The sequence below is a fragment of the Diuraphis noxia genome, unplaced genomic scaffold (assembly GCF_037042655.1).
Source record: "Diuraphis noxia isolate RWA-SAM2 unplaced genomic scaffold, SU_Dnox_SAM2 contig0004, whole genome shotgun sequence".
Classification (NCBI taxonomy): Eukaryota; Metazoa; Arthropoda; class Insecta; order Hemiptera; family Aphididae; genus Diuraphis; species Diuraphis noxia.
This window is the reverse complement of record NW_028301714.1, coordinates 43237565-43258797: the sequence shown is the minus strand read 5'-3', so window position 1 is coordinate 43258797 and position 21233 is coordinate 43237565. Positions and strand designations below refer to the sequence as shown.

At 27.0% G+C, this 21233-nt stretch overlaps 2 protein-coding genes across 3 annotated transcripts in view; one reads left to right on the top strand and one right to left on the bottom strand.

Annotated features, from left to right (window-relative positions):
• Positions 1 to 5177: 5177 nt before the first annotated feature.
• On the bottom strand, positions 5178 to 12599 carry LOC107166931 (uncharacterized). 2 transcript variants are annotated; one of them, XM_015515778.2, is made up of 3 exons: positions 12458 to 12599; positions 9656 to 9980; positions 5178 to 5790 (listed from the first exon to the last, which is right to left on the bottom strand). In XM_015515778.2, the coding sequence occupies exons 1-3, from the start codon at positions 12479 to 12481 to the stop codon at positions 5705 to 5707; spliced, it is 435 nt and encodes a 144-aa protein (XP_015371264.1). In that variant the 5' UTR covers positions 12482 to 12599; the 3' UTR covers positions 5178 to 5704. The 2 variants fall into 2 exon arrangements, with proteins under 2 accessions (XP_015371264.1, XP_089083833.1); XM_089227707.1 differs by having other exon boundaries at positions 5178 to 5787.
• Positions 12600 to 13675: 1076 nt separating this feature from the next.
• Positions 13676 to 21233, top strand: part of LOC107166926 (tachykinin-like peptides receptor 99D) — a 55976-nt gene continuing 48418 nt past the window's right edge. Inside the window, exons 1-2 of the mRNA XM_089227200.1 lie at positions 13676 to 13858; positions 18120 to 18940. Of these exons, the coding sequence (XP_089083326.1) occupies positions 18611 to 18940 (330 nt within the window). The 5' untranslated portion in view covers positions 13676 to 13858; positions 18120 to 18610. The remainder of the gene's footprint in view (positions 13859 to 18119; positions 18941 to 21233) is intronic.

The following is a 21233-nucleotide window of genomic DNA, read 5'->3' as shown; positions in this document are numbered from 1 at the left end:
TTCAGACTGTCTGCGAATAATCATAAATGACTTAACATGGTAATATCGACCGATCATAAATATACATAAGTGCACACATTATAAATGAAACGATGTACCATAATATATGGCTTATTTTTAATTATACAACAAATACAATTTCATGGTCAAAATTGTACATTTTCCAAACCATAAGCGATGCTAATTTCTAGGTACTCGAAACTTCTGTAAAATAGTCACATGACTTACAAATAATATTCTATATTACAATCACTTCGTATCATTCATGTTATATAATATATTATATATACCTACATTGAACATATGTCATATGAATCATGAATTATAGCATATCTGAAAAATTGTTAAATAATCACATTTGAAAATTGTAAAATTAGATAGGGTGTGATTTGGAAGGAGGGAGGAGGTCAAAAAGATTGAAACACACTAAATATAGGCATTTTGGTGTTTTGATAACGGTGCATAACAATAAATTTAATAATCTGGTGTTTAGAATATTTCAGCACTTAAATATTGCTTAAGAAATAGTATACAATAATAATATTTAATAACAATGATTATTAAAAATAATAATAATCATTTAATACCATGAGTTAACAATTTTATATAAAAACAATAATTTACCTGTGTACTTATATTAAGTCCAAATGCATTTTTTTACTAACCCACTTTTCCTTTTAAAAAAAACAGTTGAAATTCTGATTTTTGAAATTTGTATATAATTAAAGACCATATTTTCAAATTTTTAAGACTTTTTGTAGTACTTAATGATTGCACTGTAGAGAACATTGGGAAACAATTTATTACTCGACCAAATTTTGATATAAATACACTAAAATTTAATTTTCAATTATCTATATAATAATTTACAATAAAAACTAAAATGGTGGATTATCATTTTAAAAATAGAATTTTGTATCCGTATTTACCAATAATCAAACTTCTTGAGAAGTAAAAAAATCTCAGGTTTGAAAATATGGAAACTAAAATTCCAAAAATTAATATTTGAATAAATTAATTAGAAAAAAAGAAAACATTGTTTACTGAATCATCCAATATAAGTTTATACATAAAACCAGCTCAACCATAAATTACCATTTTTTTTTAAATGTGCAAAAACGTGAAATTACCTCTTTAAAACTATGTGCGCAAAGGTTTATCATATTTCATTCAAACACTGCAAACTGTTGACCTTGAAAGGCGTGTATGATGAGATGAGATATTATTATAGTGTTAATATATTAAGTAAGTACCTACACATATTATTTATAATACATGTATAATAATAAACTTTGATTTAAAACATAGTGTATTAAATGCATTGTAAATGAGTTATATATATGTAGGTAGTTTAAAAATATATTTTACTTTTTTGAATAATAAAAAAAAAAAAATGCTTAGACTTTATCTGGCTTGAATGCCTAACATACACGAGTTCCACTCCACCGGTGAGACAAGAAACCACCGAGAGTCGGTTCTATATGGAGGTTTAACGATCCAAGTACTTCAGTTTGGCCAGTATCTCACAAAAATTATTTTGGATACATGAAGAGGTGTATATTGAATATATCAGAGGTGACAAATTATTTGAACGCTACGTGCCAAAAATTACATTTTTTTTTTCGAGCGTGCCATGAAAAATATTATACATTAAAATATAGCCAACATATTATATTATATGTAATAAAAATATTTTAATTTTTTGCGTTCCCTCAAAAATTGTTCGCTTTCCTCCTTGGACACGCGTACCATGGATTTTTCATTTCTGGAATAAACGTAAAACGCTTCAAACTATTGTCTTTTCTCTACCTTATCACAGACACAATTGCGCTGAATTTATAATTGTAGTTTTAATTATTAATTCAGTCAAATTTCATTGCAATAAGTTTTATTTAATTTACTGCAAATACGAGTTTTACTATGGCTGAATATTCTATTTGTAATAAAAATATTGGGAAGCAACTATTTTTTCGATCACGTTATCAAGATAAAAATAAATAAATATTATGATCTCATAAAACATTTGTTTCAGTGCTATACTTTTGGTTATCATAGAAATGTAAACAAATCACATATTAATGAATATAATTCATAACATATATATGAGGTATGTCATACATGTATATATTAATAATAATGGTTTAAAAACTATGTTACTTAAAAATAAATTTAGATAGGTATTTTTTTTGTTTTTTAAGTGGTGACTTTATTTAGTTCATTAGATCATATAATTAAATAAATGATTATAAACTGCATAGATTATTGATATATTTTGTTTCTTAATGTTACTTAGAGTTATAGATTTTAGAAAACTGTATACATTAATTGGGAAAATATCATATACATATAATATTAACTGTTGCCGTAAAACGAGGAGAGAAAAAGGAAAATTCTGTAACAAATAACACTTTAAGGGTTTTTCATCTTAATAATATTGTTGTTTCTTGTAATTTATTATTTTTAAAAAACTCACTACGAATATTTAACGCCTTTCTTTATTTAATAATGAATTTAACCTAGTTCTTTTTATTTTTTTTTGTTGGAATTTTCAAATATATTCAAAGATCAATTTTTGAATTGAATTACTTAAGAGCGCGCAACACCCGTATTTGTTATCTCAGTCTTACAAACGCGTAACATACCAAATTTACGCTCAGAAGTTCACATTAGACCTATTATGAAACTTGATGGTAAGAACATTGTCTGTGTTTTGTTGGAAGTATTTTTACGATGATTCAGTTTTTAAGTGAGTCATGAGCATTTTTATTTTACAAGTTATTATACGCACATTACTCACTTAAAAACTAAATTATCGTAAAAATACTTCCAACAAAACACAGATAATCTTCTTACCATCAAGTTGTATGATAGGTCTAATCACTTTGATTTTTAAGCTAACGGAGTAAAACGTGAACTGCAGAGCGTAAATTTGGTATGTTACGCGTTTGTAATACTGAGACAACAAATACGGGAGTTGTGTCCTCTTAAGGAGTATCCTAATATCCTGTGGTGGTTGAGATTTCTGTTTTTAAAATGAGAAAACAATTTTTTACTGTAAACTATTTAGTGGATAATCTTTTTAAAAATGTTGTTGTACCTAATTCGAATTCAAATGAGAAGTTTCTTAATTATTATAATGTTTGTACTAAGCATTATTATCCTTAAAAATTGTATTACAAAAATATAAAATAGACGTAATATTATAACTAGTAATTATTATACTTTGGCCAAAAAAAAGTTTAATTAAACATTTAATTCGTACCTATACCTGTATTATGTTTTAAATTCCAATGTTTGGAACGATTATTGTAGGTATATATTGTTTTTGTCACTTATCAGTTATCACATTAAAATACATTACAATATTCCCTATATGTTGTTATTAATGTAATGAAAAGAAAAATTTGAGTGTTATTAATGATCGTTGGGAGTTTGATTTTTGACGTAATTCATAAAAATCACGAAAATGTACTTTTAATATTTAAGTTAGAAACTTATAAATATTTTTCATTTTTTATCTAAGATTATATAAAATTTGGTATGTTACGCACTTGTAAGACGATGACAACATAATATACGGGTGTAGCGTCCTCTTAATATTTAATAAATAAACGCATATAGCTTCAAATCATCGAAATTAAAAAAAATATATTCTATTTATTCATATTAAAAACAATAGACATAGTCTATTAATCTAAACGTACGTCTAATCGTAACGTTTATATATTAAACGTAATTTTTTAATTGATTAGTTAAAAAAAATATACGTATTAATTGTTAACCAGCAGCTACACCAGGTTACACAACTGAATTGATTCTATAATATATTATTTTTGTTTTTGGTTGTATACTTCAAATCACAAACTTTAAGCAAAAATATTATTTAAAAGACAAGAAGAAATTATAAGCTTAAACAAAATGAATTATTTTTATTTTATTTTATACTTAAAGGATATAATATTGTAAAGAGATTTTGTTGGTAATATGTAAATAAATTTAACTTAATTATTATAATTTATTATAATTGTATTTTTTATAACAGTTCTTTGGATGTAATTGAAAAATATACATTTATTTTTATTTTCCATGATTCAGTTATTTATTATTTCAATAATAATTATAGTGTTGTCCCCGACACGTCATGCGGGAGTAGCGCCCGCTTAACAATTTTTCCACAATAGATTTTGGATATTTTGTTGAACCTAATTCAAAAACGAATATCATAGATAAAATGTGTACCAAATGTTTATTTTATATTTTTTTATTATATTTTAGTAATTAAAAATATTATTCATTTTATAGGTACTTGAAAGTGTAGTTTTATAACTTATAATGTTGTTATAACAATAATAATATTGATATTGTTGATTTAATATAATTATTAATTAGTTATTAAATTTGCCTAAAAATAATTATATAATCTGTATCTGTACATGTGTGGCATATAATTAATGACATTTATTTATTTTGGAAATTAAGAAAACTTGAAAACTTAAGGGAGAACCGCATAGTGACGTCACATCGTAGTGAATTTATGTGCTCTTATGGTGTTAAAATTAAATTAGGTTTTAAAGCTATTTTTGTTACGAGTTTTCTGGTAGAGATTTCGAGAATAAAGTTTGTTAAGAGGTTATGAACAAGGTGATTACTTTGTTTTTAAAGGTAGTTTGAAATAAAGTTTTTGGTTTTTCCGGTTATTTTGGTAATGTGAAGAGCTTAACTGTTTGAGATTTATGGAATGAATCGGTTATTAATATGAGAAATTTATTTCGTAGAATTAAATTATTTTGTGTATTTGACTTTTTGGATAAGCCTCATATTTGTATACAAAGCAATAAGTATACAAACATGTTTGAATAGTGGGTACTGGGTTGTATATATTAGGTATTTCAGTTTTAAAGTGGATTTTTGAATATTTACTTATTTAGGATAGACTGGTTTTAAAGTCAACTAAATTCTAGTGTCTTCTAGTTTTGTTAACTGTAGCTTATCAAAAATATATATGATTCAACTAAAACATGAATAAATTATTTAAGTGGAATTAATTTTCTTAACTTTTGATATTTTGATTAGGTACAACGTGTTAACATATAACACAAATTGATATTGGTTTTTAGAATACTTAAGAGTATATACAAAGGTTAAATGCTTATTTTTAAAAAAATCTAAGAATCTGGTTGCTATAGAAATAATTTTATTAGAAAACTCGTGTATACTAATAAAATACAAGTTAAATATTAAATGATTTGTTATATAATTCACCTAATATTTGAATTCTAAAATTATTTGTACCTAACCAATATAATAAATTGGATTTGTAACTATTTAAGTCAAGTGTTTTTACAATAATCTGTAAAATCCTGATGTCTAGGTATAAAATTATTATTAAAGTGTAGGTATACTTTAATTAAAATTATTACATACCTTAATGATAATTTATTTTTACGAATTTTAAGTGATTAAATTTGATATATATAATTTAGTTCATAATTATACAAAAAAATCACATTTTATATTAACATAAAAAGTGTAGGTACATAAAATATTTGTTTTTTCCGTTGTAGTAGGTAAACATAATATGTAAACTATAATATTTTGCAGTAAATATTCCTAAACTTTACAAACTATTTTGTCATAATCACTATAATATGATATTATAATATAATAAAATATAATTGTATCATTTTTGAAGTTAGTAAAAGTGTTAATAACGTCTTTCCCAGCCACTTGGATCTACGCCATTATTTTGATGATTAAATCCTTGATTAATTCCGGGTCCTCTGTTTCCTTCTGAAACATATATGGTAAATGTAAATTATAATTTGATGAAAAAGTTTATCGTATTATCGATTTAAAATAATTATAATCATACATTTTTAATGTATACATTCTGAAAGTAGTTAAATTCTTTAATATTAATTATGATCATTTAAAAATTAAAATCGTGTATTAAAATATTATGAGGATACACAAGTAGGTACATATTATTCTTATATCATGTTTATAAATATTAAAGTGTAATAAGTCCAACAAATTGACGCCAATTCCTTAGACCATAACTTTAAGTGAAGTATCAAAAAACTGCTATTGGAATTTTCGTATATTATAGTATGTATACTTTCATGATGATTAGGCAATTTAATTTATTTTGATTTACATTGTTGAGAGACTATTGACATTTTGTGAATTTTGAAGTTAGTATTGTTTAGATACTACTTCTCTTTAGGTATGGCTTAAGATGAAATACCTATCAGTTCTTATATTACCCTTTTACATATGGCGTGACTTTAAAAAGAATTAAATATTAGCATGCTATTTATATTAACTGCAAGTATATTAGGATATGAGTTCTGAATTATGACTTTTGTACTCCATGTAAATAAAAGACATGAAATCAAAATATTAATCATAGCTACCTGTTGTAAATATTTTGAGCTCAGGCTATTTATTTGTTTACATATGTGCAGTGACACCGAACTATACAAAATGCAGTATGGCAAATATCAAATTTTAATAGTACCACCCACCTACCAATTTGGTGTACGTGCACCCGTGGGGGGGGGCTGAAACACTACCATCATATGGTATTCATAATTTATATTAATACATAAATACATAATAATATACATAATATCTATTTTCATATTGTGTTATCAATAATTTATGATATAGTTGAATTATAGTTGATTTATATAGCTGATATAGTTCAATATGGCAGTCGCCATATTTGGATTTAGGGATCGGCGCCACTGCATATTTGTTAAAAATCCATTCTCGTCAAGAAGGCTATACAACGATATGATTTTGAAAGCTATTTAAGCTCGTTAGTGTTTATTAATGACACATTAATTATTAATATATTTTACTATATGAGTTCAAATAAAAGCTTGGTTTAATCTAAGACATATGAAAAAAATATAAATATAAAAACAATATGACACGTGCAACGGTTAACCGTATTTAAAATGGTCACTCATTATAATAAATTAGTTATGTAGGTATGTTAATGTAATATAATTGTCATGTTAAAAAGTTATTTTGGCTTCACTGAAGTGGTGGACATAATACAAAACAAATAAAAACTTAGTAAAGGTCCGTTATTTCCTAATTTTAAATGTATTTTTAATTTTAAATCAATTACATTTTTAGCAAATTTTACAAATAAATACCAAAAAATAATAAATTTCAAAATAAAACTATTATTCAGTGAAAATCTGAGTCCATTGGTAACTCACGGCCACATAAAATTATTATGGATCCATATTCAAAAAGTTTTAGTTACGAGCTAAATCGAATTATTAAAGATAATATTTTAGAATAAAAAAAAAAAATGTAAAACATTTATCATAAACGATTTTAAAATTAATTATGGTGTATTAGGTATAATACCTAATAATATAAAAAAAGTCGTAAAATAATCAATTTTTTTTTTTTATTACAACCAAATAAATATTTTATGACTTGTTTATATTGTTCATTGTTCATCATATTCACTGTACAGATAAATCATTTATTATATTTATTATATATTAGTTTTACCTTTATTATATTTTAACAGATATTTTTATATATCAATCTATTTTCAATGGTCATAATTTAATAAAATATGTCTTTACTTGTTGGACTACTAAATTAATTCGTGTTCTTAAATTTATTACTTAATAGTTAGATAAAATAATAAGCAATATTATTTACATCATTATTTACAGGTGACAAATTTTTCAGCTAGTATTATAATATAGTATTCATATCAAATACGTTCAGGAATAAGCAGTAAACATACTGTTAAATTAGAAAAAAAAACAGTAATCTCATACATAATATTTAGTATTTGCAGTACTATTATACGAGTATATGTCAAATACGTTTACTTTAAGCTTAAAATATTTCACAAATGTTTCAAGATGGATACATTCCATGAAACATTTGAACGCGACAACTAACATACTTTATACAAATGAAGAAAATCTTGACTGTATTCGTGACTACATCCGTTTACAAATGAACACGTTCACGAAAGAGTTCTTTTCCAAACGCCTTAATTTCCACCCAGTGCTTTTATTAAAATATTTACTATACCAACGCCGCCACGTGATACTAGATGAGTTCTACCGGCATGCCATATTTTGTACACGGAGAGCCTATTCCATCCCCTCACAATCCCATACAACCAGTGAACTCAAAATGTTATGCATTCCAGAATACACAAAGGTGTTTATTATGTAAGCATAACACGCATCGCTTAAAACCAGCAAAGTTTCTATGTCTTGCCATAATCCTATTCGTGTTGAATTCGCAATAATATACAAATTTTTAACGCATAAAGTTTTCGTACATTTTTTTTATTCATTGATTCTATAATATAGGTGCTTTGAGTTTTAGTTTTGCTATGCGAATAATGAATTCTATATTGTGTAATATGAAATTTTGGAAATTATTATTCTCTAATAGTGTATAATCAAGTTAAATGATTATTATTTCAAATGTTTATTTCAGTACTACCTATTATATATATATATAATGAAGTATATAGAATGGTAGATGTATGAGTATATAGAATATGACGAGTTAATACATCATATTTTTAGGAACTAATATACGTAATTGTTTACCGGTTACTCTCGTGTAGGAACTGACTAGTTACTATTCCTCTAACATAATTGTTACAGTTTATATCAATACTATTGGGCATACAGTTTTTATCCTTACAATTGAACATTACCGTGGATTAGAACGCGTGTGATGAATTTTAAATATATAACATAATGGCCATATGGTATAATTCGTAATGGAGTATTATTTTTTAATTAATTATAATATTTTTCAAATAACTCAAATGTCAAGTTTTTTTTAAGCTTTAATATCAATATTATGTAATTTACAATTTTTAATTAAAGTTAAATAATTTAAAAATAAAGGGTTGATAATATTGACAATACATAAATGTTATCACTCGGGTTTTGACACCAAATAAAACTCAATATTTTTAAATAATATAATTCTGTGCACTCAATATTAATTAAAACTAAGTCATATGCCCAAACATAGATTATAATAATATCGGCTTTATTTTTCTTCCCATATAAAACCATGTTATGTAATCATGTTATCTTAAATACTCAAGTCCAATTTACTTCTCAAACTATACCCTTTAACAGTTTACTCGTATTTCAAAATAAAAATCATGAGAGAAATGGTCAAATCATGTATCTAGATAAGAACGATTGCGATTAAATCTAAGAAAACATTCAAATTCTATGATATTCGCTTTTTGTTCCATTATTTTTCTTAGTAATCTTTTTCGTAGACTTAAGAGAAAATGGTTCAGAACATAAATTTTCACTTTTATAAATATAAAAAAAAAATACACCTAATAAAATTAAATAATGAAGTGTCATCATTGGGGCAGCTATATTTTTTCTTGTGTATTTTGTTATCTCATAAAATTAAAACACATTATAACCATATAGGTAAGTGATAAAAATATTTACATATTACATAGAATAAAAACATTTTTTTTTTAATAGGTATGTACTTGGGTCCACTTACAGGCGGTATCATTATAATATTATATTTATGAGTAATAATAGGGTTTCGATCGCAAAGTTTCTATTAGTACCTACTCTGCGGGAAGGAGATGCAGTTATTTACTTACGTTTTTTGAACATCAAGAAGTGTACGGTGGCTCCAGGAAACGTGTAATCATATCCATACCGGTCCGGTTCGTTGAAGATGTTCGTCTGATATGCCTCGGCTCCCTGCAACTGTCTACCGTAGCCAGTCGACTGTCCCCGCGATTGTCCACCGAACGCCGAAGATCGCCCAAAATCACCGCGTTGTTGACCCATATTGCCGCCAAACCCTTGCTGCTGATGGTGGTTTACCATCCCACCAGCCCCGGGGTTCGACCACTGCATGTTGCCACCGTTGTATGGATACGCCAGGACGTGATCGCATGCGACCATCATGCACAACAACATCTACAACGTGAAGGTTATTATTAAGAAATCGTTAGGATAAGTGAAATATGGCGTACGATGTGCATCGTGTAATGGTTATTAGATATGAATATTATATTGATACAAGTCATGTGTAGGTATAGGTATAAAAGGTATATCGTATATATACTAAAGTGGTAAAGATAGAGTTTTTGAAAATCTCAAAAATGACATTTTAATTGTAGCTGCAGAACGAGATTATAGTTATTATATTAACACTTAGCAGCTATATTGTACGTGTGGACTGTAGAGCTGTTCAAAGATTATGATTCTTTACACAGATTCGTGTTTGGGGGATATTAGTTGTACCCAATCTGAAGGTACTATGCATAAATCAATTTCTGAGATATCACTGGTAATTTATACTAAGTTGCGAACATAGTAATGTGATTAATTATATTTACTAAAATATCACGAAACCTACTACCTATAGTCGTACGGCTTTATCGTGTAATATTATACTTTAATGATTTTGTCAAACCTTCTTTTTTAATGCTTAACTCGACAATATTGTAAATCGTTATAATCCAACGATAGTTTGGAACTCAAAATTTCTGTTTCGTAAATATAAGGCATTAATAACAGTAATTGTTTATATGTTATTTTAATATGTTATTGACGTTATTAGTGTGAAATAAACTTTTTGGATATCATTTTCAGGTTTACGTTTAGTATCTACTCATTCTTGAATATTTTTACCTAAATAATTTCTAAACAACAGATAAAAAATGTATAGGTAAGCTTATTAAATGTAGGGAATGAGTATGTAGCGAAGCTAATGTTTTTGTTTCCATTCGAACTTAATTTGAAACTAATTTTCAGGTCTATTGGAAAAATAACGATATGACTGAAAACCAAATTCTCTCTTAGTAAATTAAAAAAAAAAAAAATAACTATTAACGATAGTTTAAAATTAAACATCAAAATATACACAAAATCACTTTAACAATAAAAAGGCGAGTAAGTGGGCAACGCTGTGCTGTGCCTTTGGTATCTAGAAATGCATTGTAATATGGATATATTAAATTTAAATTCAATAATTATTATATACAAAATAAGACTCTAATCAAAGACAGTCTGTCTTTCTAAAAGTTTACTAAGTGAATGTTATACATTTATGATATTGTGGTGATTAAAGTAATTTATTATTTTTACAATTAGACGTTGGTACTACTGTAGGTTAAATTATTTTTTGTCAAAAATGTTTCATTTGAAAAGGTCATCGTGTGTGTACTGTATAAAATATAATAATATACTCATACCTCTAACAGTCTCAAGTGCCCACGAACAATATTTTAAAAATACAACAAATTAACTAAAATATTTATTCTTGGTGTTATATACATATATCATAAATATATATGTATATATAATTTGGTCCAAATTTGAAATTATAATGTCTGTTAAAAATAACTGGTAGTGTTTATAAATTGTCTTAAATGTATTGCTTATTATGTGAACTATTTATGAGAATCCTTGTTTTCAATTTTCAAGCTTTCTGACCCAACAAATAAAATTTAATTGACATTTAAAAAAAAAAATTCTAAAAAATTGAAAATTGAAATATCCGTTAATAGCTCAAAACTATTCAAATATTTTGAAAATGTTATCAAGTATAGTTAACACAAGTATGTTGAAAATATGTTGGTAAAACTCTTCTGTTTTATTTTAATTTTTTGCTTGTTTTTTTTCTTTCTTTGATGTATTTGTAAGTTATTGGGATTTTTTTTTTGACCCCTCAAAGCACCAACTAGATTCACTTTTATACTAGAAATGATGCTGTTGAAAAAAATGGAGATGAAAGACAAGAAAAAAAATACATTGACGCATTATTGAAAAATAAATAAATTCATCACTCTACTCAGAAGTAGAGTGCTATTTTTTTTGTCTATCAAAAAAATATCTTATGGTTACGGGATCTTTTTCCAAATCATTTGAAAAAATAAATTAAAACGGTATGCTTTTACTAGTATAATATTGTTTTTGAAAGAAAACACCACATCAAAATATGTTAATATTTTTAACGTTCAATTTTTACAATTTATACCACAATATGTATTAATCTAAAGACACTATTAACGGCAAATTGAAAAAAAAAACTTAAAATATGATTAGGATTTTCTGTTGGTCCAAAAATATCCAAGTTTATTCAAATATAATACATTTATTTGTATATCATGTTTATTATTACGACCCTGTCAATAATTCCCGTGAAATATCCTTATTTTTTGATTAAAAACCTAAACCTCATTATGTTAACTTGTTTGTCAACGTTGTTTGGTTTTCCGTTAACGATTCAAAATATAATTAACATGTATGTCAGTTATAAACATAAATAATAATATGTGCATTGAAAAATCAAAATCAAAAAATCTAACAGATAAATCCAACAAAAACATAATACATTATTTATACACGCCCGTAAACTATCTAAAAGAGAAACAAACATTAAGTCTTACCGAAAAGTGTAAAGCAGTGATCATTTTGTATTCTTCGGCGGGCGGACTGAGCAAATCGATTACTACGATGTTTATCAAACGGTTGCGAACTTAAATCTCGTTAAAGACTATGAACGTTTATATAGGTACACAGATAAAGAGGACGTTTCCGAAAACTGTCGACCTTGGCCATCAACCTGGTCGTGTACGTCAAGTATACAGTACCTTCCTCGCATATCCTCACACGTCGGATAATCGGATGGACGGACAATAATACAATATACGTCTAATAGCGTACTTAGTACTTAATCATGGTTATTATTATTAATATGATTTTTATTATTAGGCACGGTTCGATGCACCACACAATTAAATTTGTCAAAAACGTTACACGCCGCCGACGCCGCCGTCATCGTCACCTTGGTCTGCCACATTCAATAACCGTTGTCGTGACTCGTCGGACCACCATTTGTGAATCGGGGGCCTTTTGTGACGTATAATATCGTTTACTGCAGATATAAACGAAGACGTGAAAAACCCGACTCTTCAAGTTGTTTTTTGCCGAGTTCAGGAAGTGTTCCGTGGTATGATTGCTCGTGCATTAGGTACACCAAAATTAATTTAAAAAAAAAAAATAATAATAATAATAATAATAACGAGTTATGTGTGGGGAGGCCGGAATCGGTTGTTATTAAATTCAAAATTGATAATTAATCGTTGAATTTCATAGATTATCCCACAGAACCTGCACGGAGTTCGGTACTCCCATGATCAGTATAGGTATCTAAAGATGTATCACCATGGCGTTCTTTGCTATTATTAAAAACATGTATGTTGATCACAAGCTAACGCATTCTGAATTTCGAAACAACTTACTCTGAGACTACTTGAAAACTATGTACATGTTATAAATTAAGAACAACATTTGTTTATATATTTTCTACTCGCTGATCAGGTGCTGCGTAAAAACTTTTCGATATTTTTTTTCACCACGAAAGGCGAGTTTTTTGCGAAAAATTAGATCACACGCTGAGATACCTACTCCTTATCATCATTGTTCGGAATTAATCAATAAAAATCAACATTTCCATAATATAGACAAAAACTTTTCACCAAATTTGTCCGCACGGTAATACCGTGTCGTTGGCAAGGCTGCCAGCGCGTCGTCTCATGCGTACGCCGCCAAACGTCGAAAGCACCGCAACGGCAGACACGAGCGCGTTCAGTATATCCGGAAAAGCGTTCGGTGCGGTCCCTTCCAAAATTGCGGTGTCGATCTCGGTAGGACCGTGTGGCGAGACACGGTACATTTGTTTTCGTACTATTTCACGTCCGACGAAATTTGTTCGTAAACTATTTTAGGATTTTTATCTCATCAAAATTGTTTTTCTAATAAAAAAAAATATAAAAAGCACATATTTTGTAAGTATATCTAAATTCGAATTTATGTTCTGTTCTTCCCTCAATAAACTGTGTGTTAGTTATTCAGAAATTAATAGTTTACTTCGCGTATCTGTTATATTAAATTTATGCGTAGCCGTATTTATATAATTGGGTGTTTATGATAAAATCATTATCATAGCAGATTTCTTAAGCCAATAAAATCGTAACTATTTTTAAGTTGTATATTTTCGTTCTTGTGTTTTCAAATTCCGTAACAAAGTCGTAACTTCAACATTGAATAAAAATTAACTACAAAGTCATTTTTCATCATTTTAATATTATTATTATCTTTATTCAGCTGTTAAATTTCTTATAAAAAAAATTATCAAAAAACAATCATTAGTCTTGGACTCATTCCCAATGCATAAAAGTCAACATTTTATCATAATCGTTTTTCATTATATCCTTCTCAAATAGTTCATAAAGAATATAATTTGACACTATAATAAAAAGTAGGTACATTCACTTAATTTAAAATTATCTTATGAAGATCTATTATTATTATATACAAAAGAAAAGGAAATAACATATTATCAAGGCTGTTTCAAACCTCTTTTTAATTGGAGGACTTTGAGAGACAAACATTTAAATAATGAGATGATATTTATTCGTTTAGCTGTATTTTTAAATACGCGTAAGTCATTAATGCGTTAAACAAAATATTAAATAATTAATAATTAATTAGTGGTAATTTCTCACACATTTTCAATTTAACTAGGTTTATTATTTAATTAGTCACAGAAAATGTCTCAATCATATTAATCATTATATTTAGATTTTATATAACAGTATATAATGCGGCCCTCACACAGTAAGTATTTTTGACTGTAGAGATACTGACAGTATTTGAACATATTGACATTATTGTGCTCAGACAGTCAGTATTAATTAGCGTTAATACTCAGTATTCCATTTGTGTTTGATTGCGTTGGTTTCCGTTTGATAAATATCACGCAGGATTTGTCTATCTTGGGATTCACTAGTACAAGTGTTTTGACTTTCGTCATCCATGTGGCTGCGAAAAACACACCGATGAACTGTCATTATTTACCACATACGGTTAATATCATGATCATTAAATAAATACTAAGGATCGATATCCAATTTTTTCATCAGTCATCAGTATCGTTTTTTCATACTGTCTAAAATATTGATCATGTGAGGGCTGTTATATATTATATCATTAGATTTAGATTTCATAAAAATAATCAATAGGTCCATATTATTTTTAAATGTACCAAGGTATATGCAATATATGCATACATACATGAAGCTATAATAATTATAGTCCTAAATAATTTAAAATAAAAATAAATGTTTATTCATCATTATCACAATTATTGTATCATACAAGTTATGAAAAAACTACATATACCTATAAAACTTATAATAACTGCCGTTAAATATCTGTAGTTATAGTTTTAACCAATTCAACTTGGTAATTTTTCTAGTATAATATACAAAATAATTTGGTCGAATATCATATTACAGTGAAATCTCTTTTAACGGACTCCTCCAAATAACGGACGGAATTTCGGGAACGGAGAAATGTGGACTCACTGTATATCCTCTCTTAATAGCGGACGAAATTTAAGTGACCGAGAGTGTCCGGTACTTAGAGGTTTCACTGAATAATCAATCCATTTTGGAGATGGTTCAAAATTGTTTTAAAAACACTAATTGTATTTTGTCTGTATTTAATACTTAAAGATCAATCTTAATGTTTTTAAAAAATATGTATAAATTCAATTGTAAAAAATAATTATGATTTTTATGAATAGAATTTTTATACAATACGAAATAAAAATATCACTATATTATAATAAAGTACTATTATTATTACGGAAAAATGGTCCCGTTGCCACCCCCTTTGAACGGCCTAGTTTATACTTAGACGAAAGAAACACTTTAATTTATCAACCTTTACTCTCAATGGCCAAACGTAATTTACATAAGCCAACAATATTCTGACTGATGTGCACACCAGTTGATGTAGATTTGTATTATACATAAAATATTTACTATATTTTAGGAGTTTAATCATTGTTTTTAATTGAATGCAAAATATATTTTAAATGTAATTTTGTATTATAGAATAAATACAGTTTATCATACATATCATAATATCAGATATTGTATGACGCATACCTGTACATATAGGCACAAGTCACCACTGATAAATAACAGTACAAAGTGTTTGCGTTCTACAATGGACATTTTTACGAGACCGTATAAAGTGTTCACTTTTTACAATGTAAATTTTTACCCGACCGCACAAATTGTCCGAGTTTCGTATTTAAAACAATAGACCGAACAAAGTGGCCGTTTACCGTTTTGTGTGAATTAAAAACAACAAAATATCTACTCCAATTTCTTTTATTTGTGTATTGTGTTTCCTATATGAGAATATTAGAGACAATATTATATTATTTTCGTTTTAACTAAGCGTAAAATGTATTTTAGTAGTTATAGGCTATAAACGAAACTAATAGGTTTTAGGTCTAAATGATTCAATAATATGTTTTTTTGTCTAGTTATTATTATTATTATCATTTGTGTCTAGTATACAATAAGTACCTAGTTGAAATATATTTCGATTTTCGACATTTCTTATACAGCATAACATTTTCAAAATATTTTAACTCATGAAGTCTGAAGTTAAAATCTTAACAAAATTCATAAGATAAATACGAAAAATATACAAGATGTTCTATATGATTTTATATCATTTAATTTAAATTTAACACACATATTATAATTGACTCTAGATACCTAATGAACACTTTTTTTTATATAAATGATAACTATAATTTTTAAAGAAAATTAGCAAAACTTATAAATTACAATGAATTTAACATCTCTCTCTCTCTCTCCCTGTATCTTTATATATATTTATGTATATATTTTAGAGATAAAAATGTATACAATAATAATTTTTTTTTTTACAATTTTTACTAAACTATTGGAATGTAATTTTTTTTTAAGAAAATTGAAAACTTCCAATTGTTTTTTTTTTCATCTGGTTCCAGTTCTGCAATCAAGGGGCTATTGCTTAGTTCCTTCTTCTATAATATGTTTGTAAACTTAAGCCATTATGCAGTTGAAATATTTATGATTATTCTACAACTTACGTATGATATTGGAAGTTATTTGACTATTAGAAAACTATGTTTTATTCTGGTATGTTAAATTCTTAGTTTATTCGGTATTAATTTTTTTTTTTGTGATTTGGGTGTTTGTCATTCCTGTTCTTATTATATTTTTGTTTTCTTAGTTTAGATTTTTTTTCAGTGTTTGCCATTTAACTTTGAGTTCAATATTATCTAAGAATATGGGTGTTATATCAAATTGAATAATTTTTATAAAATATTCTATGAGAGAGTTTTGTTGATTGTAGAAGTACAAAAGAACTCGAATAACATTGAATAATTTTTAATTATTTATTTTAATAATTTTATATTTTTACAATAAAATAAAAACTGAATACAAAATAGTTCTTTTTTTATAATACTTTCTATTTCTACAACATTGAATATAAATTTAGATTACATACAATAAGAAAAATGGATTTCTTTATTTTATAACTCTAGAGTTTGGATGGACAAAAAATGCTTAAGACTTAAGTAAATATATAAAATAACGTTTAATATTCCTAATTCTTATTTCTTATTAATTGCATGATTTTATATTCCAAATTTCTAACTATACACTGTATCCCGTGAGAATTTACCCGTCGCGATATATTTTGAGATGATAAATATATCAAAATTTTTTTTTTTATTAGACTCACGTAGACAAGGGCTACATGTATTTTATTTTCTATTTAATTCAATTGTTTTGGTAAAAAAGTTATAAAAATTATTTATTAATTTTATAATTTTTGCAAAAAAATTAAGATATTTATTCTAAAGAGTTTATTTTGTCGAAAATGTTTTTTTAGTTTATAGATGAACGGCAAAAAACTGGTTTCCATCGGGGCGGCGAGTCCCCCTTTATGGCTTATGAACATCCTGTATAACTTTATAATTGTAGTAAACCATAGTAATTGGATATTAAAATTATTATTTTATATTATTATTATTATTTTTATTGGTATTTAAAACTATATATTTTATAACAACGAATTATTTGTTCAATCATGATAACTCATTACGAAGAGTTACAAATTGTAGATCACTGAATAATAATACATGTTTTCTGAGACAATATTATAACATATTTTATCATTATCTGTCAATAGGTTAGGCATGATACGGTCGCCGAACACTCAATATATTTACTGTCAGTCTGCTGTCGCCCACCTTCTTCGCAGTGTCGAGTGTTTTTAAGATTACAACAGTTGTGGCGTGTGTACGGTACACAATATTAAAGTTCGTACACGAATATAACAATAGTATAATATCTAGTCGATACAGAGGCCAATCGTCGTTTTAGCCGCTTTTACTTGACGTTGACTCGTTTTCTTACCACCTAACGTGTCTCGACGGTCGCATCGAATCACAAATAAATTGGTTTGAAAATATTTGTGCGATTCTGTCCGGTTGTTGTCTACAGTGATCTTTTAGCAACTTCTATCGCCGTATTTCCTGCATTTACATGGTACGCGGTCGAGTACGCGGGGCGTCATGACGGGACGCGAACGCCGCAAAGCCCGCGACTCATAGCGGGCGTCAAAATTGTTGACAGTCCGATGTTGCCACGTTCCAGCCGAAGCCGCCGTCGCCTAGTGCAATGGCCGCCGCCGAAATCGCAACTAATATCGCGGTAAATCTCACAGAAAATCTCACGGTTAATATCACGTCAAATGTCACCGCCAATATCACAGGCAACGATACCTTGCTACATGACCAACAAAGCTCCGACCTATACAAGGTGCCAGCCCTATTGGTCGTCGTTCTATCCGTGCTCTACGGATCAATATCAGTGATCGCTGTGGCCGGAAATGGGTTGGTGATATGGGCTATCGTCACCAGCAAGCGGATGCGGTCGGTCACCAATCACTACTTGGCCAATTTGGCGTTCGCCGACATACTAATCGCACTCTTCGCCATACCATTTGAAGTAAGTGCAATCATACGTAAACGCTATACTCAATTTCTATATATGATATTATTATATTGATTGTGATGGTTTGGTAAAATATTTTACAAGCATTAATTCACTTCAAACTTCAAACAATCATAAAAACCGCAAATCGATGACAGCAGTTTAATCTATGTGCTCATATTATGTAATTATACAATTTACATCATAATTCGATGTATATTGAATTTTCTTGCTACATAATATATGTATGTCTTAGATGCAGATTAACAATTAGCCAATAACAATCCAAATAACACGTTAAATAAAAATACGAATGATTCTTTTACTAATCACGACTACCTACAATATTATAATATAGTCTATCGATAATATTGGATTTGATTCGAAATCAATTTAAATTACTTTTACTACAGGTTAAAATATAGATTTGAAGTTATTAGTTTGCATTGTATTTTTGTGTTAAATCCCAAAGAAGGTCATTATCATTATTTCGTAAAATTATCAAATAATTAGCAAACGAAATTCAATTCTAGAAGTATTGTTGTGTTGCATAGACGATATACACCCACTTCAATGATAACACTACTTTTCTAAATAGATACAATTAAAACACAAATTATATGAAATATAATTTTTAGAATTGTAGATATATAAAAATAATTTTTTTTAGTTTGATCAAGTTTCTTTTTAAAATAACATAATATAATGCTATATAATAATACATCCTCAAGATATTTGCAGATGATCCATATGATACATGACTATAATATAAAATGTATACATTTAACGACTTATTATTGTTTTTTATTCAAATTTTACTAGATTTGAATAATTAGTTCTTGTTAATGTATATATTGTATGACATAACGTTCTTCAATGAAACTAGGTAGATTTTTATCAAAGAAAATAATACTATTTTTCAAATTTTAATTTAATTTAATTTATTAATATTAAAGAATATTTTTAGTTTCTTACATAGGTACATAGAAAAATGTTTGATATACTTGTTGTACTTATAATTATAATAGCCTACAATAATTTATAGATATATTTTTTTATTTAATAGCGTTCAAATATTTTGGAAGAGGAGTATATTATTTGTTAACAAAAATGTTGTGAATAATATATAGAGCAATAATCACGAGATATAATCATTTCCTTAATTTTACTTTACTTAATTAAACTCAAAATGGATATATACATTTTTTCGTAAAAATATTCTGTTACTTACTCTAAATATGAAATAAATAAAAATTGATTACCATTGTAAATATACGGTCCATTGAAACATAAAAATGTAAAAAAATAGAATAATTTCGTGTACTTACCTATGAGTATTTAAAATGCTTTATTATATTAAATACTATTTAAAACCACAAACGTCTATTATAGAGTAAAAAATTACTTCAATCTCAATGATATCATAAAATATACTTACTAATATTATAGGCTGACAGACCGTCTTAGCTAAGAATCGTTTTTCGTATACAATTACTTTATATCTTTGAATTAAAATTTAACACATCTATTACAATGTCTCCCTAGACACCTAATGTATGACAGAGTGTTACCCGCTTACCAGTTTTTTTTTTTTTTATGTATGATGACTTTTATTAATTTAAAAACTCAAAAAACGTTTTTATTTTATAATTAATCCGATTTCACACGTTCATTGTAGTGTGGTAAAAATAAACTTGCGCATTTAAACTCATACAAATTTAGTACAATATAATAATCACTCTCATTTTCTCAATATTATAAAATGGAAAATATTAAAAATGGCTTAGATTATGTTAATAACATTTAGTTAAAATGTTGAACTTTGCAGTTTTGGATTTATATCGATTCCACTCAATTGTAAAACAGAAAAGAGAATTTCTAAAAACAGAGCTAATATGTATAAATGAAAATGTGATTTTCTTTTTTTGAAATTTATTAAATGGAATGTAAATATAGATATATAAATAAATGAATTTTTCAAGTGAATAATAATATGTAAAAAATAATTATCTTGAAAAATCATTTTGGATTAAAAAATGGCCAATTAACAAATATACGAAATAACATTCTTCATTAATTTGATATTACATTTCACTTTTATTGTAGTATACAATTAGCGAAAAGGTAGAATATTTGGAACTTCTTCTAAATTAGATTAGTAATAACTTATAATAGTCTACTACAGTTCTGTAAGTATATAAATTGAACAATAGCTGAACTCTGTATTTAGGCTCAGGCATTCGATGCAACTGGATTTTCAACAATAAACATTTTGGATTTTTCTACTCTGGCCTTAATAATTTAAAAA

Excerpts from the sequence above, each read along its gene's own strand:
- LOC107166931 (XM_015515778.2), bottom strand. The coding sequence starts at position 12,481 with ATGATCACTGCTTTACACTTTTCG. Across the intron at positions 9,981-12,457 it reads TCACTGCTTTACACTTTTCG|ATGTTGTTGTGCATGATGGT; the intron begins GTAAGACTTAAT and ends TTCACGTTGTAG. Across the intron at positions 5,791-9,655 it reads CTTCTTGATGTTCAAAAAAC|AAGGAAACAGAGGACCCGGA; the intron begins GTAAGTAAATAA and ends TATATGTTTCAG.